Source organism: Colobus angolensis, unplaced genomic scaffold (assembly GCF_000951035.1).
Source record: "Colobus angolensis palliatus isolate OR3802 unplaced genomic scaffold, Cang.pa_1.0 Scaffold164, whole genome shotgun sequence".
Taxonomy (NCBI): domain Eukaryota; kingdom Metazoa; phylum Chordata; class Mammalia; order Primates; family Cercopithecidae; genus Colobus; species Colobus angolensis.
In genome coordinates this window covers 976,142-999,897 of record NW_012114755.1, presented here as the reverse complement: position 1 = coordinate 999,897, position 23,756 = coordinate 976,142, and the positions used below count along the sequence as shown (strand labels likewise).

The window sequence follows — 23,756 nt, the reverse complement described above, 5'->3', positions numbered from 1 at the left end:
CCTCTTTCCTTTCATTCCTTCCCAGGCCTGGTTCATCATTGTCTTTGCACCCAGCACCAGACCTAGGAGTTAAGCAAATGTTGACCAAATTGAATTAAATGAACCAGAGGGTCTGGGTCCTGGGTGAAGGTCAGCCACAGATCAAAATGTCACTGCCAGGGTCCGCCAGGCTTCGATGGATATGGGAGTGTGTTGGGTTTGGGTTTTGTTTTGTCTTGTTTTGTTGGGGGTGGAGGTGTTAGGGAAGGTGGGAGGGGAAATCGATTGAGAGGGCCATTCCCACACCCACTGGTTCAGACCCCTGTGGCCCACAGTAAAAGCCGGCCCTGCCCCCAAGGAATTCACAGAACAAGGATTGATTTCTCCCTGTTGGAAAAGTGCAGGAGGAAGCTAGGACGGAAGGTACGCTGAAGGTGAAGGCGTCCAGGAGGGCCATGAGCCCTCCTGAGTATCCAGAGAAAACGGACTAGATTGCCCCGCCCCCTGCCCACCTGTGTGAATAGTTTCCGGATCCCTCTATTCCGGTCCTCACAAAAAGTCCCAAACCTCCTCCCTACATCTCCACGATCTTCTTCCTCAACGCATGTGATCAGGTACTACGTCAAGAGAAATACCAGCCTGAAGCCCAGCTACTGCCACCACAGGCCCATAGGCACACTGGGGCCCGTTTGCTCCCAGGCTTCAGTGGGAGGCGACGATTGAGCACCTGCAACTCTAGCCTCAGCGGCCCCGCCCCACAGCGGCCCGGCCCCGCCCCTCCGCGCTCAGGCCCAGTCCCCAGCTCCGAGGGCGGCTGCCCGGGTCGCGGTCGCGGTTCCTTCCAGCTCCTGGCAGCCGGGCACCCGAAGGAACAGGTCGTTCAACGACACAGCTGGACCTGGCCCAGCCATGGACCGAAAAGTGGCCCGAGAATTCCGGCATAAGGTCAGAGCTGCGGGGTGCCCCAGGCTTCTGGGACTCCGGAGTCCTGGGCGCGGTGGGTAAGGGGTGGACACCCCGGCACTGCCCCTCCCTTTTCCGATCCCACCTGATGGCTCTGGGTGGGCTGGGACACCCGAGGGTCGTTTGACTGGCAGCAGGGATCCCCAGTAAAGTGAGGGAGGGAACGCTGGGACTCCGGGCTCAGGGACTGCTAAACAGATCGATCTCCTGCCAAGCTTTCTCCCTCTGCCTTCCAGGGGCGGGGACGTCTCTGGGGTTTGAATTCCTTCCAGTCTTGGCCGCTTCTCTGAGGTGCCCCCTTTGTGGGCAAGTCCCTCTCCTTCCTAGTGCCCCCAGCTCAGGGCTGATGAGGCATGTGGAGAGAGTCTGGGGCAGTATCTGAGAGGTGAGTGTTGGGAAAAGGGAAACTAGACGTCTCTCTCTCTGCCTTTTGACCTCAGGACTTGAGTTAGAAGCATTTCAGCCCTGCCTGCCTAAGGGCATTTCTTAGGGCCTAAGGAGTAGCCGAGGAGCTGGTGCTGACCGGGTGCGGTGGGGAGGAAGGGAGGAGGTACAGAGGGCGTGGGAGCTGGGCTCTGGCCAGCCAGATCCTTCAGGTAGAGCCAGGTCCACCCTGGCGTGTCCCAGTGAGGGGCCTCACTGGTGGTCTGGGATTCGAAAGGACCATCACTGGAAGCAGCTGGATTTTACACAGGGCATTTCCAGAACAATTCACAAAGCTATGCAGAATCTGCTGAGACCCTGAGACCAGAGAGGGTCATCAAAGACATCCAGCCGACCTCTTCACCAGGCCTTAGGATGCCTCTGAGTCTGGGGATGAAGCCGCGGAGGGTTGGGGGGGTGGGGGTGGAATCTGGATCTCCCCACAGGCCCTGCCTGAGGGGCAGGTAACTATTAACAACTGTGTGACCCAAGGCTCTCCCAAAGACCCCAGGGGGTGCAGTGTCTTTAGACCAAGCCAAACCTCTTCCTGGTCTGAGGACTGAGCTCAGGTAGGGGAGGTCAGCGTCCTTAACCCCTTCCTTCCCATAGAGAGGCCCATAGGATCCCAAGGAGCCAGCCAGTGTAGGGGCCGCAGGGGCTTGGGGCCAAGGGCCCGGGGTCAATTATTCATTTAATAAGCATGTTTTGAGCATCCTCTCAGCTATACCCAGTCTGTGCCCTCAAATTGCTGGTGGTGTAGGTGGGAAGCGGACCCTACCCTGGTAATTACCCATGTCTGGGTGCTGCCTGTTGGTGCTACCCATGTCTGGGTGCTTTTGTAGGGGCACAAAGGGACAGCTCAAACTGGCAGAAGGCTCCTGTAAACAAGGTCTTGGGCATCCCTGGTCCTGCTCCCAGGGGTGGGCGATAGCTGGAAGTTCAGTAGGAATTTAGGGGCTGGCAAATGCCAAGGGGAGCTTGAGACAGGATTCGCCGGTACATCCTGTTGCAAAGAGACATGTCGGAAGAAATTTCAGCTGCTAAGGACATTTTGTGAGTGTAGATTTCAGGCAACCCAGTTTGAAGGAGCTCAACCTTCCGTCCCCCACCCCAAGACTCAGGGTTGAATTTCACTTTCCTGCCCCTGGCCTGAAATAATGTCAAGTCTTCTGCCTTCACTCTGTGGGGTACCTACTCTGTCTCTTTTGCAAGAATCATCTCCTGGGTCCCTGGTGTCTGATGCAGACCCTGGGTTTGCCCTGTTCCTCTTCCCCAGGTCCCACAGGCTTCAAAGGTCCTCAGACCTCCACGTTTCCTCTGCCCTACTCTTCCTCATCACAAGAGTGATTACTTATTAATGTCCCTGTGTGCCGGCAGGGCAGGCGCCATGTGCTAGGCAAGACCCAGGCTGGACTTTGTGCCCTGCTGCCTTGGAGACAGCCACAGCTTTCCCCTCCCAGGTTGGGGATCATCCAGGAACTGGGAGAGAGGTTGAAGCAGCAGGGGATAGAGAGGAGGCACTCAGATATGCTGGGAGAAATTTACAGCTTGTTGTTGTTTGCTTTGTAGGGGTACCTTCCTTAGTGTTTTGGAGGAAATGGTTTATGATCTAAATCCTTGGTTGTTGGAGGTAATATTTAAGGTAGTGTGTTATAATGGAAAATGCTATGTGACCTTGAGCAACTCACTTAATCTCTCTGTGCCTCAGTGCTCTTATTTGTGAAAAGAGATAACAATATTTAACTAATAAGGTTATCATGAATGTTGAATGAGATCTACATGTGTGTGGGGAGCTTAAATAGACCCTGACACTTAGGGAGCCCTCAACAAATGTCCACTGTTGTTTATCATCTGGAGTTAGCAGAACTGGGACCATATCGTAGCCCTGTTACTGTCAGGAAGACCTTGGCCGAGCCACCCACTCTCCCTGAGTTTTAGTTTCTTCAGCTGTGAGATGGAGTTTGTACCTCACAAGACAGACAAGACTAACTAGCAATTAAAGTACTGGCTGCTCTGGGCCCACAGTAACCACACTGTTTCAAACTGATACCTGCAGAGTGTCCAGTGTGAGCCAACAGACTCCAGGCATCGACTCCTTTTGATTTGTGAAGTTACCCCAAGGTCGCCAGGAGCACTTGCATGCCCTTCCAGTAACTAGTAGCAACCTTGGGCCAGGATTTGGGGGAGCAGGGCTTGGTCAGAGACTGTTTTCTCCCTCAGAGAAGCAGCTTTCAAAAGGAGACTGCTCCTCTGTTCGCAGCACCAGCACATGGCAGGAGCTTGGTTACTCTTTTGCTTAAAAGCATTTATTATCTCTTCAGCAGTCACGCATTTATGAGCATAGCTGTGTACTCTGCCTGAGGCCAGGCATTGGATGACCTGGTGGGATGAATAAGAAGATCAGAAACAGCTACCACTCTCTAGGAATTTGCTAATCATTCATTCATTCACATAGGCAATAAATATTGACTGAGTTCTCAATATATGCCAGGCAGTACTCTAAGCATCGAAAAACAAAATAATGCCCTTGCTCTCTTAGACAGTATATTCTAGTGGGGAAGACAGACAGTTAAAAGGAAATTGACAAAAGTATCGTGTAATGCCAGGTAGTGATAAATTATATGAAGAAATAAACTAAGATGGGGAGAGAGATAGTAAGTAACAAGGTGGGCAGTCAGGAAGGCCTCTCTGAAGAGGTGATGTCTGAGCAGAGACCTGGAATAAGTGAGGAGAGGAGCCACGGGGATACATGTAGGGAAGCGTTCCCCAAAGTGGAAGCAGCAAGTGCGAAGGCCCTGAGGCCAGCAGATGCCTGCCTGTATGGAACAGCAAGTAGGACAGCGTGTCCCAGAGGAATCGTGAGTGGAGAATGGTGAGAAATGGGTCAGAGGGGTGATAGGGGCCTGAAAGGCCATGGTTAGGTTGGGATTTTCTTATAGTGTGAATGATTTACATTTAAAAGGAATTGTTCTGGCTGCTCTGTAGAGAATCCACTGAGGGGCCCAAGAGTAGAAGAGGGACCTCAGTCAGGAGGCTCCTGCAGGACCCCAGGCCAGAGGCAGGGGCTCGGACTCAGGTGAGAATGGGTCAGATTCAGGATACATGTTTTTGCTGATGGACTGGCTGTGAGTGTAGAAAGAGAGGCATCAAGGGTGAATTCACATTTAGGGAAGAAGCAGCAGGTTGGTGGAGACAGAGCAGGAGGTGGTGGAAACCTAACATTCCACTTTGAATGCTGTAAGCTTGAGACACCTGCTAGAGGTGACTGAGAAGGCTGTAGGTCTGGCCTGGAGATAAACATCAGTAGGTCCTTGGGGGTGTAAGTGGTATTTAAACCCCTGAGACGGATGAGTTCACTTAGAGAGACGGTGCAGATGGAGAGGAGACCCAGGACAGAACCTGGGGCACCACAACTTTTGGAGGAGAAGGAGCAGCAAGTGAGGAAGGAAAACAAGGAGAAGTAGGGCATGATTGCTATGCCAGGCACTGGGCAAAATACTACAAACTAGCTGACTTGTCAAGAGCCTCTGAAAAGATGAAGGGCACTGTTTATGGCCTTGATGGTGGTGATGCTTTCACATGTGCACGTCTATCCCCAAACTCATCAGGTTGTTTACACTAAATATATACAGTATTTTACATGTCAGGCATACCTCAATAAAGTGGTTCCAGAAAAAGAAAAGAAGTCAGGTGCGGTGGCTCACACCTATAATCCCAGCATTTTGGGAGGCTGAGGTGGGAGGATTACTTGAACCCAGGAGTTTGAGACCAGCCTGGGTAACATAGCCATACCCCATCTCTACAAAAAATACAAAAATTGACTAGGTGTGGTGTTGTGCACCTGTAGTCCCAGCTACTTGAGGGGTTGAATTAGGAGAATCAATTGAGTCTGAGATTGCAGTGAGCTGTGGTCACACCACTGCACTCCAGCTTGGGTGACAGAGTGAGACCTGGTCTCAAAAAAAAAAAAAAAAGAAAGAAAGAAAGAAAAAGAAAAGAGAGAGAAAGAAAGAAAGAAGAGAAGAGAAGAGAAAAAAAGAGAAGAAAAGATGGATAATAAGAAAACAAGAGTTAAATAAAGCCTGGTACTACTGGGATGCACACTCTGAAGGCCTGGGAAGAAGTGTGGCTGGATCTATTCATCCCACTAACATCTACAGAGGGCCACTAGCTACCCACTGCTGTGGATATGGAATTTATATCCACTTATTCTCACTTAGTTTTATGTAACAAACACAGGACTTACTACTTGCCAGGCACTGTTCTAAACTCTTCATAATTATTAACTCATTAAATTAATACTAAAAAACAATTATTAATCTCTCTTAGTGATTAAATCCCATTTTAAAAAGAGATGTTTGTGCCCATTTTACAGATAAGGAAACTGAGGCACAGAGCAGTGCAGACCCAGTTGGGGAAGGGGTTCTTTGGCTCCACCACCACACACACAACCCAGGTCTGCGTCTGGGCCATACACAGGCTTGTGGGGAGACAGGGGGGTAAAAGGAGAAAGTTCAGCACAGCTTGGTGAGTCCCATGGGGACAAAGAGTTGTTTGTGTGCACAGAGAAAGATGTGGCCAGCTTTGCGGGGGAGCCTAAAGAAAGACTTGACCAAGAAGAGGTGACATTTGAAGTGAGTCTTAAAGGTAGAGGAGGAGTCCACAGAAAAGAAATACTGCTAGTACCACCACTGTTAATGGTTAACCAGGGTGGCAGCAGGGAGCAGGTGGCTCATCCAAGGGGGAAGCCAAGAAATCTTTATGAAGCGTTTCTGCAGAAAAGGGCAGGATTAAATGACCCAACAAGTTGCACCCTGGGGCCAGATGCAGGAGGCCAGCACCCTTGAAGGGGCCAGGAGAGGGAAAGTTACCAGAACAGGTGAGAACCAGGACTGCCAGAGAGGCCCAGACAGGAGCTGCAGCCTTGGGCGGAGGAACCTGCCTAACTGTGGCCCAGCAACCAGCCCCCAGGGACTAGCAGCCTCAGTTCCTGTCTCCCCATTCCTCTCATCTCCTGCTTGGGCCTCCTGATGGCTGAACAAAGCAGGAAACCAGAGGGGAGGGGAGCCCAGACAGAGCCCCCTGGACAAAGGGCAAGGTAGAGGTGGCTGGAGGCATGAAAGGAAAAGATCTAGCACACATTTTGGAGACCTTGAAATGTCCCAGGCATTGTTATACATACTTTATGTATATTCACTCATTTAATCCCCACCACAGCCCAAGGAGACTTCATCAAGTGGAACAACATGCATTATTTAATTTGTTCTGACTCTCTTTCTCCCTGTTTGGCTGGGTGCATACCTGAAGTTGAATTTGCCTGAGTTAAATGTCCCAGGGTTCCCCTCTGCAGCTATCCTGAAGCATCAGTCCATATGGGGGAATACTGGGGGATGAGACTGGAGGGCACCACATGGCCAAACCCAGCTTTTGCCTCCAATATCCTAGACAAGTGGCTTGAAGACTGTGAGGGTGGAGAAGCTCCCTGTCCCCTCCTCCCATACAGACCGATAGCACAGTGCCAGAGGAACATCAGTCTTCGAATGCTCATCTAGGCAGGGCCTGCAGCGGGGATAGGGGGAGCAGAGATGATAATAGAGATCCCCAACAGCTATTTGTAGATGGTGAGCTCCTTTAGGGCTTCTGTGCTCAATATCAAGAGGGATCCGAGGAAAGGAAAGGCTTTCTAAATCTAGTCGGAGAAAGAAGACTGGTGTCTTTCCCATAGTAGGTGGTCAATAAATGTGTAATGGACAAGTGCAAAACAAAGGAGTTATATTTGGTAAATGGATACCATGTGGTAGTTTGAAAAAAAGCAGAGGTTTTGGAGCCAGCAGGCGTAGGTTGGAGTCTCAGTTCTGTCACTTCTCTGAGCCTCTGTTTCCTCATCTGTAAAATGGGGAAGATAACGTTCACCTCAGAGGGTTTTTAGGAGATTAAAGATAATACACGTAAAGTTCCTCAGGCAGTGGACAGTCAGCAGGGAGAGGCTGGCTGGGATCAGTGAGCCAGACAGGAAGAGCCTTAGGCTGGGAGGCAGGGGAGGAAGCTCTGGACTCTAGAAGAGGGGACTTGGGCCTCATCTGAAATGAAGGCAGGGTTCACATGAGAGGAGGGAAGCCATCCATTGTGGATAGATAGAATCGCTGGGACATACATTGTTGTGATGAATTGGAAGTGAACTAAGGGGAGGCAGACCCAGAATATATGTGCTGAGGACCAATGGAAAGGTGGTGACCCAGGCCTGGGCCAACAGGTCAGAAAAAAGGCTCTAGACTAGAGCAAATAGAGTTCACGTTTCATCAACAGACGCCACTGGGCACCGTGCGCCTGTGTGCATGACGTGGTTCTGGGTTCCACAGGGAAACGAAGAACATGTTTGGAAGGAAGGAAGAAAGGAGTGTGGGAGACCTACTGCATGCCTGGCGCTTTGTGTGTACCTGAGCGCAGGGTACTGGGAGAATGGTACAAAGCACCCTAGAGCAGGGGCTCCCCAAAGCTGACCCTTGGGTTGGTGCTAGGCAGAATTCCAGAAGAGAGGACACTATATAATTTTTTAATATTGGAAAAGTAATTTGACTTGGACCACAGGGAAGATTACAAAGAAAAAGTAATTTAAGTAATGGTGGTATTGTTACTGCACGTTCAGGCTTTAGAGAAACTTCCATCTTTCTCAGTTTTCTTTCTTGGTGCCTTTTAATGCCTGAAGAGTGAGGTGTGAGTGTGTGGTTTCATTCAGGTATGGTCAGAGAACAAAGCAGTGCTGTTCTCTCTGAGTCTCTCTAAGATATTTCTGGGTGGAGAGTGATCCCTCCCTTTGCAGGATCTCCTGTGTAACTAGTTTTCAAGTTTTTGATGGTTTATCACTTAGATTCATACGTAAAGAGCATTCTACATAAACCAGATCTGTTTTCCCTGTTAGCTACTATGGTCTATAGAGAATTGTTCAAATGGACAAGTCAGACATAGTGGTAGATGGAATGTTGTGAGTGAGGACAAGGAGATTTCAGTGTATCAGGGGAAGGATCTGTTCCACTGCAGCTGAGTCCCACTTGGGATGTACTGGAGGTGACCCTGGAGAAGTGAGCAAGGGCAGAACTGAGGACAGGGTTTGACTGACCTAACCAGTGACAGTGGGTAGACATGAGGCTGAAGAGCTGAGCTCTGCAGCTGTCTCGGGAGACAGGTAGGATGAGACCTCTGGGAGCAGTGGTCAGTGCTGGAGGGCTGCTGACAAGGGCCAGGAGCCTGGGACCTGCAGAGACAGGCTCCTTTCCACCAAGACCGTCTCCAGATGATCTGTACTTGCCCCAGGGAAGGAAGGGAGAAAAACAGAACCCTAGACCCTAACATTGCAAGTTACCTTACTCTTCTACCTCAATTTTCCACCTAATGCACAATAAACATGGTCTAAGGAGGACAGTTCCTCACTACTGAAATCTAATGCTACAGTAGGATATATTTCTGCAAAGAGGGGTAAGAGAGAACTTCAGTCCTAAGGCCTCAGTCAGTAACAAATTCCCTCTCCCATCTTTCTTGTGTCATCACCCGGGGTTAGAATCAGGCTAGAAGTCTTTGGTCAGGGTGTCCTCACTCCAGCCAAAGCAGACGGGATTTTTATGCTCCCCTTAGAAAGTAGAACACTTGGGTTCAAAGAGTCATTCAAAAGATGTCCCATTTTCTCACTCATTATAGACCAACCCAAAGGTATTTTCTTAATAGTACAGAGGAGAGAGATGGGGCTTAGAGATAGAAAAGGAGTTCTTGAAAGCAAAGGGTTTGAAATTTTGGCCTAAAGGGACCTTGGGAGTTATTTTCCCCTACCAGGCCTGAGTCACAATCAATGGTTGTGGCATAGCAAAAAGAACATGGGCTTTGGAGTCAGACTTGGGTTCACATCCCAGCTCTGTTTATTAGCTGTGGGACACTGGGTGAGCTGACTTAATGTCTCTGATCCTCAGTTTCCTCAACTGCAACATGATGTGAGAATATTGGCCCCAATGTGATAAACAAATGGAATAAAGCCCATGAAAAGCTCCTGGTGCCACCGCATGGGGGATTATGGGGGCAACATCATTTCCCTTCCCCTGCTGTTCCCATGGTTACCTCCCTCCCACCTGAACCATGTGGGCACACCAGGAGGCAGGCAGAGAAATTCATTCAATGCTTCTTTATTGAGTGCTTACTATGTGTTAGGCACAAGGAATTTATAACAAAATAGACCTCATCTTTCTCCTCATGGGATTTTTCTATCCAGCAAAGGAGACAGAGAAAACAATTCACAGAGAAAGCAAACCTTAAATTACAAATCGTCATCGATCTTTGACGGAATTGAAACATCTCCGGGGTGCAGGAGTGGGTTCTGTCCGGGTAGGTGAGCAGGGAAGACCTCTCTGGAAAGGAGGCAGCCAGGCAGGGAAGTGGGGGAAGCAATCCAGGCAGAGGGAACAGCACACACTAAGGCCCTGAGAGCGTTGGGCCTGTGGAAAGAACTGAAAGGAGGCCTTTGTAGCCAGGAAGACTGGTAGGAAAGGAGACTGGGCTTTGATAAGTCAAGGTAAGGAGTTTGGATTTAGGTTTGGTTTGGGGTACAAGAAACTATTGAACAAGCAAGCGACATGATTTAATTTATAAAGATATTTCTGGCCCTTGCTGCTAGGAGTGTTCAGACTCCTTCATCACAGTCCAGTGTGGGCAGCCCAGGCCTGTCTCAGGGAGGCACCCCCACCCCACAGGCCCGAGCAGAGTGGGTGAGAGAATCCATGCTATGTAGAGAGATGGGCTTTCAGAGGTGGTGCATGCGAGAGGCCAGCCTCCCACCCTAAGATTTAGTACCACCCACTCAAGCAGATGCTTCCATCTCTTGTCAACTAGCTGGGAGCTCCATTTTTTTTTTTTTTTTTTTGAGACAGAGTTTCGCCCTGTCACCCAGGCTGGAGTGCAGTGGCGCGATCGATCTTGGCTCACTGCAACCTCTGCCTCCCGAGTTCAAGTGATTCTCCTGCCTCAGCCTCCCAAGTAGCTGGGATTACAGGGGCACACCACCACGCCCAGCTAATTTTTGTATTTTAATAGAGACAGGGTTTCACCACGTTAGCCAGGCTGGTCTCAAACTCTTTACCTCAGGTGATCCACCCACCTCCGCCTTCCAAAGTGCTGGGATTATAGGCGTGAGCCACCGCGCCTAGCCCTAGCTGGGAACTCCTTGCACTGAGGTAGGGAGAAAGCAAGGGTGCCCTTTTGGAGCAGGTGGGCTGAGCTTCTGTAGCAACTGAAACCCAAGCTGTGAGTCAAGCCTCCTAAGTTATTCTCACCTTTAATGAAATGCTCAGCCTGATTTTATAGGGAAGGAAGTACTGCCAGATCCAGGCCAGAAATTCGCGTTCTGTAGCCCCTGTTCAGGCCAGAAATCCCAAGGGCTAGGCCCAGCATGTCCCCTCTGTGGTGGGACAGACAGACTGCCCTGGTCTTCCAGAACCCTTGGGATACTCACAGAGAGAGGTAATGCTGCTCTGGCCCTCTTCTGAGGACCAGTCAGTGGAGAGCTTGCAACTTCCAGCAGCAGCCTCTCTATGAAGGCCTGAGGCCCTGGGCCTGGAAGCTGGAGGAGAAAGGGACCCAGTGACCCCTCAAACTTCCATCTTGCTCTGTTACCCATTCTTGGGCTGAAGAGAGACCCAAAGATACAGGATAGAGATTCACACTGAGGTAACTCAGGGAGTGGAATTCAGGGCCTCCCACTGGGATCGAAGTGCTAATGACACAACTCCTGAACCCGACCTTAGAGTCCCAGCCATTGACGTCAACAAAGTTGAAATGATGTAACCTGACTCTCCCCTTGCAGGGCTTGTGCAGGGGCCTGGGGAGGGGGAAGGAGTGGCCAGGAAACTGACTAGTGGACAGAACTCAGGGCAACCCAGCTAAGGTCAGGACAAGACAGAGTGAAGGTCCCCTGGCATTGATGTTACAGAAGAATTCGGTGGTAAGGGGTTTCTGGCGGGTGGCATGTGCTATCTGAGCGAGTGGCCCAAATCCTTCCTGAAAGCATTTATCCGGCACTACAGCCACCATCAGGTAAGACAGTGGGCTTCTTCTGGCCACGGATGACACAGCCATGGGGGTGAGCAGTGGCACTGCCACGGCAGCGTGTCGTGTCACATGGGAATTCACATATGTACATATGTGTGTGCATCCCCGTGTGTGCACATATTGCCCCACCTGGGGACGAGGGGTGCCTGGCCACATCTGGAGGGGCAGCAGTACTCCTGTGGCCACGTTGGGGTGGTCTGCATAGGTCTGATGCATTGGGGTCAGAGGCTCAGCCTGGCCTGTGGCTTCTCTCCTCTCCTCACAACTCCAGCCCTGAAAAGATGCTGGGGAGGCCGCTGGGGATGACTTCTCCTCCCTGGGGTCTGCTATGGAGGGTGCTGAGCCTGGAACTGTGATTCTCCTATTGGATTTTCCAGGTGGATTTTCTGATTGAAAATGATGCAGAGAAGGACTATCTCTATGATGTGCTGCGAATGTACCACCAGTAAGTGTGCTGGGTCCAGATCCTGTGGACCACTTGGGTTCCTCTGTCTTCAGGGAGCCCTGGGATGGGTTGTTCTGAGACAGAGGAGCTCAGAGGGTGGATGCTCACTGCTCCTGGAAATCAAATGGACATAGCATTCGCTCATTTCAGCAACTATTTACACAAGTACTTTGTACTTGGCTTTGTGCTAGGGGCTGGGGTATACTTGTGAGCAAGACAGATTGGTCTCTGTTCTCAGGTTGCTTACAGTCTGATGGAGTAGGCTGTCTAGTAGCCAGACAGATTCAATAGAGTGTGATTGTTGGGACAGAACAAGAAATGCCAGCTGGCCACAGCCCTTGCATCAGATGTCTCTGATCACCCACTTGCTTTTTGATTCATTTTGTATACTTTATAAGCTCCTGCCGCTGCTGGGCACTATGCAGAATCTGGAAATGAATTAGATCCTCTTTCTTTCCTTGAGTAACTTGTGGTCTGGTGAGGGGAGATGAACATACACTACAAATACAAAGAACTCTAATGTAAGTTATATCAAATAACTGCTAAGTAGAGGTAAAAGCAGAAATGTGAAGAAAGGAGTTTTCCTTTCCAACTGAGAGGGAAGAGAAAGGACCAGGAAGGCTTCAGCAAGGCTTTGAAGGATAAGAAAGATTTGAGGCCAGGCACAGTGGCTCATTCCTATAATCCCAGAACTTTGGGAAGCTGAGGCAGAAGGATTGCTTGAGCCCAGGAGTTAGAGACCAGCCTGGGCAACATGGTGAAATCCCATCTCTACAAAAAAATACAAAAAATTAGCTGGGTATGGTGGTGCGTGCCTGTAGTCCCAGCTACTTAAGAGGCTGAGGTGGGAAGATCACCTGAACCCAGGAGGTCAAGGCTGCAGTGAGCCATGATCGCATCACTGCACTCCAGCCTGGGCAAGACAGCAAGACCCTGTCTCAAAAAAATAATAAAAGAAAAAGATTTGGGTAGGTGAAATATCAGAGAAGGGCATTCCAGAATGAGGGATCAGCATTAGCCAAAGTGTGGAGGCATGAAAGCAAGGGTGTGACTGGGGATAAGTAATCTGGGGGAGTAGGACTTGGGAGGACACAGAGATCGTAAATAGCCACAAGGCTGGAGAAGCTCCACGGGACAGGTCATGGAGGGCCCTGAGCATGCCGAGAAGAGTGGACTTTGTCCTCTGGGCAGTAAGGAGCCATCGAAGGGTTTTAAGCCAGGGAGTGCCTTACACTGAGAAAAGACGAGATGACAGTGAGTACATGGGCAGGCAGCTGGAGTCAAAGGTCTGAACAGCGTGAGGGAGGAGGCACGTGAACTGTGGTGAGGTGAAACTGATAGAGCTTAGCAGGAGATACAAGTGGAGATGATGAGTGTGTGAGGAGTCCTTAGCATCTCACACAGAGCTTTCCCCTCTGGAAAGATCCCAACATCAGAGATAGGCATGCTGAGTTTGAAATCCTGGCTTCATTTCATCTGCAAAATGGGTCAACAATCCCTAGGCTGGTTTCCTGGGGGCATTTTTATGAGAGAACAAAGCCTTCTCAGGCACTGGCCCAGTGTGAAGGGCTCTGGGCTTTTCAGGAGTGGTCTCCTCTATTCCTAAGCCTGGGCCCAGTGGCTGAAATGGCTTCCTCTTAGAATCCCTGGGTCCCTGAGGTCATGGCCAGGGGTGAGGCTCCAGGCATTCCTGGCATCTCCACAGGACCATGGACGTGGCCGTGCTCGTGGGAGACCTGAAGCTGGTCATCAACGAACCCAACCGCCTGCCTCTGTTTGATGCCATTCGGCCCCTGATCCCACTGAAGCACCAGGTGGAATATGATCAGCTGACCCCCCGGCGCTCCAGGTGCAGCGGAAGCCACCAGGCTGGAGGCAGGGGGTGGAGAGGTCACCCTGGGATGGACAGAGTTCCTCGCTAGTGGGCGGGGCAGTGCTGGCAGCCAGGCTGCACCATCACCGACCTCTCCTGTGTGGCAGGAAGCTGAAGGAGGTGCGTCTGGACCGTCTGCACCCCGAAGGCCTGGGCTTGAGCGTGCGCGGTGGCCTGGAGTTTGGCTGTGGGCTCTTCATCTCCCACCTCATCAAAGGTGGTCAGGCAGACAGTGTTGGGCTCCAGGTGAGCAAGCAGAGTCCAGAGGGAGGGGGAGCGAGGGCCTCAGACCTCCTGCCTCCCCCTCACTCATCCACTAGGCGGTGTGGCACAATGTGGTCACCCACTTTTCCGAGCCTTTGGGTGAGGAAGATGCTGGCGCCTCCTGACGGGTATTCTTAGACTCATAGAAATCAGGCTGCCAGCAATTGCCTGTTTTCTTGAGTGAAGCTGGGAACCTGGCTGCTGCCTCCTTCCAACTGCTGCCTTCTTCCAACTGCTGCCGCTGCACTTCCCCCCACCTCCCCTACTCCCCAAGAGAGGAACATAGTGACGCCGGCACATGAAGTTTTGGACATGTGGCCTTTTACCAGCAGGGGGAAAGAAAGCCTGGTGCAGTGTGATGCCAAAGAGCACAGACTCTGAAGCAGGGTTAGCCGGGTTCAATTCTGGCTTTTCTCTTCATTAGGCTGTGTGACTTGGTGGAATGACTTAACCCTGTACCTCAATTTCCTCATCTATAAAATGAGTTGCTGATAGTACTGTCTACCTTGTCAGGTTGTATGAGTAAATGAATTAATAGTAGAAAGTGCTTATAGCAGGGCCTGGCACACAAATGCTGTGAGTCTGGTAAGTGAACAGACAGAGGGAGATTTAAGAAACGCCTGGAATGTGCCAAGTCACATTCTCGCAAGCAGTCCTTGCTATATGCATTGAATGGATCGTCCCCATTTTACAGAATTATTAATAGAGGCTGAGAGACCAGTAAGTGGCAAAGCCAAGATTAGAAACTGGGTCTCCTGACGGCCAAGCCCAGAAATCTCTCTTCAGCAACCCAGGTGCCTCTCCCCACACCTCAGGGCCTGAGCAGAGATGGGCAGACCTCCAGGTCTCACTCCTACCTGAGCCCAGGGCCCAGGGCCCTGTTTTTGTGTGTTGAGATAAAGGAGGCCCTCCCACTGTCACCAAGAGCTTCCAGTGGGTTTGTTATCAACACCCCAATCCGGGCTGCCAAGCTGGGGCTTCAAGGGGCTCAAAGGCTAATGGTACAAGACACGGGGGCATAGAGGGTGGAAACAGGGAGCTGACAGACACTGCTTTGTTCTAAATCCCTGTCTCACGGCTCACTGGTGGTGTCTGAAATTTCAGCCCCTTCATTATTTCTTTCCTCTGCGGCACATTTTCCAGCTCAGAAACCCAGCCAGAGAAAACACATAATGAGCTCCTCTCTTGGCGTCAGCTGAGGCCGCCTTTTTTCCAGGGCGAGCTCTCCTAGGACAAGCAGTTCTCAATGCTGCCTCAATGACTGGGGGCGTTGGGGTATTTTAATGAGACCTAGAGTTTTACCTTCCTGGCTCTTTCTCAGGCTTATGAATTATCGGCCCTTTCTCTAGCTGACGGGTTTATCTCTCCTTTGTGCCGCTGTCCCTCAGATCGTTGTATCATCGTGGCCCTTGCACAAAGGGCCCTTTACAGGGTTTCACACAGGCAAGAAGGGAAGGAAAGTTGATCCTGCAACCTGAGCCAGGGGCCGTGTGGGAATCATTCCGACTGAGGTTTTGGGCAAATTCCCTTTAGGAATAAGACAGGGAACTTCACTCAGAGGAGCTTGGGGAAAAACGGCTGCATCCATTGACCTGTCTGGGGTTCATGTTTCTGGGGAGATCTCATGCCTGAGGGCAGCTGGGAGAAGATGCTGGAAGGCAGGGGAGGGCAGGTTCAGATACAGCCTGGCTGGGCTAAAGACCTGTGCTGATTTGACCTGTGAGGTTGGGTCCCCAGTGGTGGACTTGGACTCTCCCACAGGACCTAGTCCTGGGGATCCACCCCTCTGCCCTTATCCCCTGCTGGAGATACTTGAGGGTTTTTTTTGTTTTTTGTTTTTTGTTTTTCAAGAATATCCTAACTTAACCTACGTCCTCTGCCTTGCACAGGGCAGCCTGTACCATACAACTTGCTGTATATTCCAGGCCTAGAAAATTATTCTGGATGCCTTGGTTGTCCCTGTCATAACATGGACAGTGTAATGCCTGCCTTTGTGTGGGACTTGAGGGCTCTGACAGGTGGCAAGGATCCAGAGAGGGCAGGATGCAGGGAATTGCAGCCAGGCTTGGCCAGGTGCCCTTCTTTTCTGCTTCCAGACACCCAGGAAACACCACTTGTCTATCAGGGAGACCTGACTTCAAACCCCACGACACTGTTTACTAGTGGGGTAACCTTAAGCAGGTCACTTTACCTCTCTGAGTCTCCGTTTTCTCATCGATTAACAGAGATACAAATTCCTGACCTGCAGGGTTGTCGTGAAAAATAGGTGGAAGGAGTTAGTCCGGCCACTGTCCTTGAATTAGATGTTCCCAGAAACCTAGAGGGTTCTTTAGTATGCCCCCACTCTGGTGCCATTTTGAGCCCTTGGCCACTCCTGTCAGGTCCCTGAGAAGACTGGGGTCTGTGTCCCAGAGTGGGAAGGAAGCGTTCCTTGGAATAGTGAGAAAGTGACTCTGTGGGAGTGCTGTAGAAGGCAGGAGTTACCCTAGAGGACCCCTCGGAGGCTGTATGTCCACCCAGCCCCTACCTACCTCGGTCCACAGGGAGTCCAGCTTGCGCCCCTCACGTATGCCAGCAAGTCTCCAAAGGGTGAGCATGTGTGTTTTGAGTTAAGCCCCCAGCTGACCTGCACTGGCCTCAGACAGGAACCTCTCCAGGAGCCAGTCTCTGTTTGGCAGCTACTGGCTGTGTGACCTTGGACAAAACCTCACTTCCTTGGGCCTCAGTTTCAGCTGACATCTGAGAGTCCCTCCTGCTCTGTGGTTATTAAATGAGGAGCTCCAGAATTGATCCCCAGGGTCAGGGTGCCTGGAGGAGCCGGCAGTGTCCAGCAGGGGGCAACCTCACCACGGCTCTGTATCCAGGGCTGGCTGCCCACGGCCGAGTCCCTATCTCACAATTCGCTGTGGCCTAAGCCCTGAGAAGAGAGATCTGAGCTGAGTATTCAGGGATCAGGACTAACTCATGATAACAATAACACTCATGTATTGAGTGCTTACTGTGTGCCAGGCACTAGCTGGCTTTACATGCACAAGTTCACTTAATTCTCACAGCAACCTTGGTATTCCTCATTTTACAGATGAGGAAAACAGGTTCAGAGAGTTCAAGAGACTTGCTCAAGGTCACACAGCTAATAATAATAAAAGAAGGGATTTGAACCCAGCACATCTGATGCCAAAGCCCTGTGCTCATCCACTGTTCTTTGGTTGCTCCCGAAATAGGAATTCAGAGGTCAGGGCCACGGCAGAGTTAAAATGTTCATCAAGTTTCCATATGGTGGGGGAAAAAAAATCGTGTGTGTGTGTGTGTGTCGGTGATGTGAGCTTGGGTCAGGAGTCACAGAAGGTCCCCACCCTGACTCAGTTACAGTGTTGTAGCAATTAGCAGAAATAGGGAGCCAACTTCCTAGGAGCGGGTTGGGACAAAGTCCCGGTAAGAATAGCTTAAAGCTGAGTGAAAGGTCACCCTTTACATAGAATCCAGAATCTGATGATACCCCAATGGAGTGAAAGGGGCACCAGGGTGAGGGTGCAGAGAATGCTGAGATCTTCTCCCAGCTCTGCTGCACACCTGCTGTGCCCCTCACCCCTGTCTTGGTTTCTCCATCTGTAAAATGGGGCGGCAAGACTACTTGGACATGCCACCTGAACCTGGGATCCCCCAGCCTGATGGAGGGTGGGTTGGTTGACATGAAGGCTTATTCCAGGGGATGGCATGGCCACCCTTCCCTTTTCCGGATAGCAGTCTGGGAGCATCTGGTGGTGAGTCTGCCCCACTGCCTGATGCTCCCTCCACCCGGTGCTCCCTGCCTCTCTCTGTGGTCAAGGTAGGGGACGAGATCGTCCGGATCAATGGATATTCCATCTCCTCCTGTACCCATGAGGAGGTCATCAACCTCATCCGAACCAAGAAAACTGTGTCCATCAAAGTGAGACGTGAGTGAGACCAGAGCAGGGCAGGGCTCCATGACGGTAGGAGGGAGGGAGGGTGGAGGAGCTGTCCTAACCCCTGTGCCTTTCTCCCACAGACATTGGCCTGATCCCCGTGAAGAGGTGAGAGGCCCCTCCTCCGCAGGCCGACTCTTCCCTGTTGGGCCCAGGGTCCTGGCATAGCCCTGGGGTCCAGCTCTCACCATGCCAGCCCTGCTCCTGGGCCAGTGGAGGCTGGAGGCTCTAGACATAGTGAATCTGGATTTGGGGCCTGGTTCCTCAAATGTCTCTCGCTAACCACCCTTCCATCTATTTTCCCTTCCCATCAGCTCTCCTGATGAGCCCCTCAAGTGGCAGTATGTGGATCAGTTTGTGTCAGAATCTGGGGTAAGGGCCAGACCTCCTGTGATGGGGTTTGGGTGGGGTCATCTTCAAGGATGGGCGGCCAGTCCTAAAGGGAGGGCTTGCTCTAGAGATGCACTCTCAGGGACTTCACACAGGCTCCCAGGGCAGCCTGCACACTGCTGTGGGGCAGTGGCCCTCAGCCAGGCCAGGCTGGTGCAGACACATCCCCAGGGACAGAATGATGATCTGGCTGGTGTGAGTTCAGCAGTGCTCGCCCTGCAGATCCCACGAGCTCAAGAGGCCGCTTGCACGCATGTGGACACTCAGAGATTCTGCTTCTATCTCCCTTTCAGGGGGGACGAGGCAGCCTGGGCTCCCCCGGAAATCGGGAAAACAAGGAGAAGAAGGTCTTCATCAGCCTGGTGGGCTCCCGGGGCCTTGGCTGCAGGTGGGTGGTGGGCATGCCCTGGGGTCATTCGTGGCCGGTGCACCCCAGCAAGCCCCTATTGCCCTCCCCTTCCTCACTGCTGCTTCTGAGGAAAGCTTGCTCACCAGGGATGTGACTTGTCCATGGGTGATGGTATTTTTTTGTCAGAGACAGGGTCTGGCTCTGTCACCTGGGCTGGAGTGCAATGGCCTGATCATAGCTCACTGTAGCCTCAACCTCCCCAGCTCAAGCAATCCTCCCACCTCAACCTCCGAGTAGCTGGGTCTACAGAAACACACCACGACACCCAGCTAACTTTTACTTTTTTTGTAGAGATGGAGTTTTGTTATGTTGCCAAGGCTGGTCTCAAATTCCTGGGCTCAAGTGATCCTCCCACCTCAGCCTCCCAAAGTGCTGGGATTAGAGGCATGAAGCACCGCGCCCAGCCTTGGTGATGACACTTCTTGGTGCCTGATTGACCCTCTGAACTTCACAACAGGCCTGTAGGGCCAGAGGGGCATCTCTAATAGATCCCAATTTATGGATGAAGAAATTGAGGCCTAGGGGCAGAACCATGTTACCTTGTAGGTCCTTGAGTCACTGCAAAAGGAGCCTGTTCAGCTGGTCATTTCTGTCACAGTTCTCTTATCACTTATTACCTTGTCAGCTTCCTTAAGAGGCAGACAGGGAATTCCAAACAGACACTGGGCCACATGGGGCTCAAGCCTGCAGGTTCCACCGTTACTCAGATCCCAGTTCCAGCCCTGCTTTCCCACTTAAGAGCTCTGGAACCTTGGGCCAGTTACTTAACCACTTGGAGCCTCAGTTTCTCCCTCTATAAATTGATGATAATAATTCCCACATCACAGGGTGATTGTGGAGAAAGTAAAGTACCGAGCTTAGTACCTGCTAAATAGTAAGCAGTTGGTAAATATTAGCTGTTATTATTTGAGTTATTCCTGTTCTTTCCTTTCATTCACATTTATTCCATGTTTTGTGCCAAGCATAAGTGATAAAAAGTCCCTCCCTTCTGGGAGACAAGAGCCTAATCTAGAAGCCAACCACATAAACAGTTATAATATAGGGTGATAGGGACTTAAATGGAACTACATTCTGTGTCCGGGATGGCAAATAAGTGCCATCTCTAATCAATTAGTAGGAGCTCCCTGGAGAGCTGCTTTGAAAAGGATTCTAAAGCTATTCTAAAGCTATATCCAGGCTTGTGGGAAAGAGTGCTGTGATCAATGAGTGATTTCTGCCACCAATCTAGGAGAGAATAATAACAGTACATGTGCCATCCCTGCCGTAAATGTCATAGGAGCACTGAGAACCGAGAAAATAGCTTAGTCTTGGGATAGAATAAGGGATCTGAGCCAGGCATGGTGGTGCGCACCTGTAGTCACTGCTAGTCAAGAGGTTGAGGTGGGAGGATTGCTTGAGCCCAGGAGTTGGAGGCTGTGGAGAGCTATGATCACACCACTGCACTCCAACCTGGGCAACAGAGCGAGACTCTGTCTCTAAAAAATAAATTTTTAAAAAAAGAGGATCTGCTGAAAATCTTATATAAGGGATAGCATTTGGTTCTTAAGGAATGGACAGGAAAGTGCTAGAAAGAAAAAAGAAACAACATATGAGGTATATTAGGTGAGAGATTGGGTGGGAAGAATTACAAGGAGTTTTCTGTGGCTGTTGCCCAGGGTAGCAGTAGAAATCAGGCTGGACGGGGAGATAGAGGCTGAAGAGGTAGGCAGCCGAGGGCCTTCAGTCCTGAGTTCATGAGTGACCTGTATCCTAAGCACACATTTCCCACCTCCCGCAGCATTTCCAGCGGCCCCATCCAGAAGCCTGGCATCTTCATCAGCCACGTGAAACCTGGCTCCCTGTCTGCTGAGGTGGGATTGGAGGTGAGTGACGCTGAGCCGGCCCCAGTGGGGGCCCACTGGAAACTGGGTCAGACTGTGATCTCACGGTGACAGGGGCAGGTGCCTTTCCACATGGCCCTCTTTCAGCAGTCACTGATCAGGAGGAGCCCTACCCACCCTGCAGAGAAGGCTTCACAGAGTGGGGACATTTGACCCTTCTGCAGCCTCCCATAGCTCTGATAGTTGTTGGTCGTGAGCTTGGGAATGTCATAATGGTAATCAAAGAGCGGACCTTCAGGGTCCACTTGCGTCGGACATTGTTCCACGCCCTTTACACTTCACAAGAATGCTGAGGATTAAGTGCCACCATTATCTCCACTTTACATATGAGGAAACTGAGACCCAGAGAAAGTATATGATTTTTCTGAAATCGTGTACCTAGCATGGTAGGGCTGGAATTCAAACCTAGGTGGTCTCATCCCAAAGCAGGAACCCTTAACCTCTTCTTTGGACAAGTTACTTCATGTCTCTGTGCTTCAGTTTCCTTACCTATAAGATGGGGATAATAAAGCCTTTCTTCCAAGGTTGTTGTGTGGGTTAAAGTAATTAATACGTATACTAGAACTGTGCCAAGCACACTGTAAGTGATCAGTGAATGTTAGCTATTCTGTTATGACGATTCAACACAGCCTCTGCTAAATGAGAAGCTCAAAAGTTTCCGCATCTACAAACTGTGATTTCTAAAGCAAATGTCATCAAATTTAGCCAAAAAAAGAACATGTAATGGTATAATATTTGATAGTTGATAAGGTAGTTATGAAGTAGGGGAGTGCCAGGGTCAGCTTTAAGCCCTCCCAGAGCTCCACCAGAGCTTTCCAACTGCTCCATTCATCAGGAGGAACTGAGGTACAGCCACTTGAAGACCCAGCATCTGACCCAGAGCCCCTGGGGGAGCCCGTCCTGCAGATGAGCAAGTATACAGATAGCGTAAACACACTAATCTTTTTCCACTTCCCCACCAGACAGGGGACCAGATTGTCGAAGTCAATGGCATCGACTTCTCTAACCTGGACCACAAGGAGGTGAGATGTGGGGGTCTTCACCTGCTGGCCCTTGTCATCTCCACACCCCACTTCTCACCCCCACCACCCTGAAGCCTGGGGCCTTCTGTGCTCTCTGCCTGGACTGCTGTAGTCTGTCAGGCCTCGACCCACTGTCCTTCTGTCCCCACAGGCTGTGAACGTGCTGAAGAGTAGCCGCAGCCTGACCATCTCCATCGTAGCTGGAGCTGTAAGTCCAGAATGAGCTGGTGGGAGCCCCTTGACCCTCATCCCCAGCCCCTCTGACCTTTGATCTCTGCCACACACTCCCAGGGTGGCAGGTCTCCTTCCCTGAAGCTCTGACAGAGCAGAGGGAGGGAGAGGACTTCTGCCCAGCAAGAAGTTTGGGTCAGGGATTGCGGGAGCCACTGTGCCTGATGGTGCTGAGAAGACCACCTGCATCTCGGCCCCCAGGGGTGTGGCAGGGGATCCCCAGGTTCCCCAGGGGCTGAGCAAGGGGCCTCTTTTCTCCCACCAGGGCCGGGAGCTGTTCATGACAGACCGGGAGCGGCTGGCAGAGGCGCGGCAGCGTGAGCTGCAGCGGCAGGAGCTTCTCATGCAGAAGCGGCTGGCGATGGAGTCCAACAAGATCCTCCAGGAGCAGCAGGAGATGGAGCGGCAGTGAGTGCAGCCAGCCCTGGATGCCCTGCCCCACCATACAACCCCACCTAGCTTGTTTCCTGCCTGCTGTGTCCCCAGCTAATTTCCTCCTCCTCCCTGGTGGCCAGTCCTCAGACCAGATGAGTTTGGTGGTAGGTCAGTGTATCCATCCTTGGCCCCTTCCTCCTTGCTGAGCAGAGACCCCTGACTTCCAAGATTCCAAGAATGTGGAAAATAAGCATCCTACTAGCAGTAGGCTCTAGCTAGCTAGGATTAGCTACTAGCTAACATTTGTCAAGTACCTCTATAAGGCTGGCATTGTATTAGGGCCTTGTTTATGTTTCTTAATTCCCACAATAGCCCTGGGAGGTAGAGGTAGAGAGTATTAACCCCATTTTACAGGTGTGGAGACTGACACTCAGAGAGGTGAAGCCACTTGTGTCCAAAGTCACACGTGGCCAAGCTGGGATCACCCCCAGGCAATCTGGCAAGTCCCCACAGGGCTGCCCTGCCTATAGTGATAAAGCTTGTCCCTGTCCAGGACGATTGAAATCATGACCTAAGAGAATAAATGGGATGCGCAATTCGTAAATCAAAAACTACTGTCAAGATGCAAACCCAAATACATTCTAGGCATTTAAAAGTATTTCATGGCTAGACGTGGTGGCTCACACCCTGTAATCCCAGCACTTTGGGAGGTCAAGGCTGGCAGATCATTTGAGGTCAGGAGTTCGAGACCAGCCTGGCCAACATGGTGAAATCGTGTCTCTACTAAAAATACAAAAAAATTAGCTGGACATGGTGGCATGCGACTGTAATCCCAGCTTCTCGGGAGGCTGAGGCACGAGAATCACTTGAACCTGGGAGGCAGAGGTTGCAGTGAGCCGAGATTGCACCACTGAACTCCTGGGTGCAAAGTGAGACTTTGTCTCAATCAATCAATGCATTTTGAAAAGGAAAGAGGAAAGGCTGTCCCCATCTCCCCCATCACAGAGTTAGCTGGGAGTATTCCACCTGGCTAGGAGCCCCTGCTTTGCTCCTGGGGTCAGTCCAGGCCCCACCTGTCATCGGTCACCTTACCTAAGTATTTGGAGGAGGGTGCATGAAGTGTGGCCTTCACGTGGATCTGCTTCCCTGCTCCCGCAGCCCAGCATCTCTGCTTAGCCATGCCAGACAAAACCATACAAGAGCACAGGGCCTAGTCTTTGTTAGATAACATCCCCCAAAACCAAAGCTGGTCCAGGCCTCCTAGGAAGGAAGCCTGGAGAAAAATCATTTCGAACTTTTCTCAAATCAAGAATTCACAGTAAGGAAGAGTTCATTTCTCTTGCATAGGGCCAAACATGCCAGTCTGCATTTGTGTTTCAGAAGGAGAAAAGAAATTGCCCAGAAGGCAGCAGAGGAAAATGAGAGATACCGGAAGGAGATGGAACAGTGAGTACCTCGGCCCCACGCGTGTC

The 23,756-nt window shown here is 51.1% G+C and overlaps 1 protein-coding gene across 1 annotated transcript in view; it reads left to right on the top strand.

Annotated features, from left to right (window-relative positions):
• The first annotated feature begins 785 nt into the window (after positions 1-785).
• USH1C (Usher syndrome 1C (autosomal recessive, severe)) overlaps positions 786-23,756 on the top strand; it is a 50,681-nt gene continuing 27,710 nt past the window's right edge. The window contains exons 1-13 of the mRNA XM_011937438.1: positions 786-924; positions 11,829-11,896; positions 13,602-13,745; positions 13,877-14,015; positions 17,860-17,968; positions 18,061-18,085; positions 18,292-18,349; positions 18,661-18,755; positions 20,554-20,638; positions 21,619-21,678; positions 21,830-21,886; positions 22,175-22,317; positions 23,665-23,730. Of these exons, the coding sequence (XP_011792828.1) occupies positions 889-924; positions 11,829-11,896; positions 13,602-13,745; positions 13,877-14,015; positions 17,860-17,968; positions 18,061-18,085; positions 18,292-18,349; positions 18,661-18,755; positions 20,554-20,638; positions 21,619-21,678; positions 21,830-21,886; positions 22,175-22,317; positions 23,665-23,730 (1,085 nt within the window). The 5' untranslated portion in view covers positions 786-888. The remainder of the gene's footprint in view (positions 925-11,828; positions 11,897-13,601; positions 13,746-13,876; positions 14,016-17,859; positions 17,969-18,060; positions 18,086-18,291; positions 18,350-18,660; positions 18,756-20,553; positions 20,639-21,618; positions 21,679-21,829; positions 21,887-22,174; positions 22,318-23,664; positions 23,731-23,756) is intronic.